The 618-nt window shown below is 35.4% G+C and overlaps 1 protein-coding gene across 1 annotated transcript; it reads left to right on the top strand.

Moving 5' to 3' along the window:
- Positions 1–65: 65 nt before the first annotated feature.
- On the top strand, positions 66–415 carry Tsp_15478 (hypothetical protein; the record flags this gene model as incomplete). The annotated part of the gene is made up of 2 exons (XM_003370410.1): positions 66–170; positions 213–415. Coding segments are annotated over 2 exons (308 nt in total), but the record flags the coding sequence as incomplete, so codon positions are not given.
- Positions 416–618: the final 203 nt, after the last annotated feature.

The raw sequence follows: 618 nt of genomic DNA, 5'->3' as shown, positions 1-618 counted from the left end.
CGCGAGTTCAATTCAAGGGATAAAAATTGAATTTGGGGTGAGAAATTTGAATTACATTACATTAGACAGGACCGACGATAAACAGCCGCCTTGGAATGTACATAGTGTAAATACCTGGACCAGTAACCACTTGGAAGGCTGGCATAATCGTCTCAACAAAATAGCGGGTGGTATTGAGCTTGGATTGTACAGGCTACTCCATTTTCTTTAAGAAGAACAAGCCGTGATAGAAACGCCAATTAACCAGTTGCATTCAAAAAATCCTGCCGCTGGTTCCATCAAACAAATAAGTAATAGGTACGCTGAAAACCAACGACAGGGTATGATGTATAAGGGTTTATACATCAGCAACAGGCGTACATTGGAGTGGTTTCTTGAAGCTTTAATGTACCTCCTGATGACAGAGCTGATTTAATGCCACCTTCCAAGTGGTCGTTTTTTATTATATTTTGTGTATTATATGTTATTTGTCGTTGTTCATTATTCACGCTATTCTCTCTGATTTACCATTGATATTATTGTTGCTGAGCATTGAAAAGTAAATTTCATTTTAAAAAAATTGACATCAAAAAATAATTAAATTTCATTTGTCTACCAGAACAATAAAAAAATATATAA

The sequence above is a fragment of the Trichinella spiralis genome (genome assembly GCF_000181795.1).
Source record: "Trichinella spiralis strain ISS 195 chromosome Unknown Scfld797, whole genome shotgun sequence".
In the NCBI taxonomy this organism is placed as follows: domain Eukaryota; kingdom Metazoa; phylum Nematoda; class Enoplea; order Trichinellida; family Trichinellidae; genus Trichinella; species Trichinella spiralis.
Note: the sequence above shows the minus strand (reverse complement) of the source record. Positions and strands in the feature narration are given on the sequence as shown.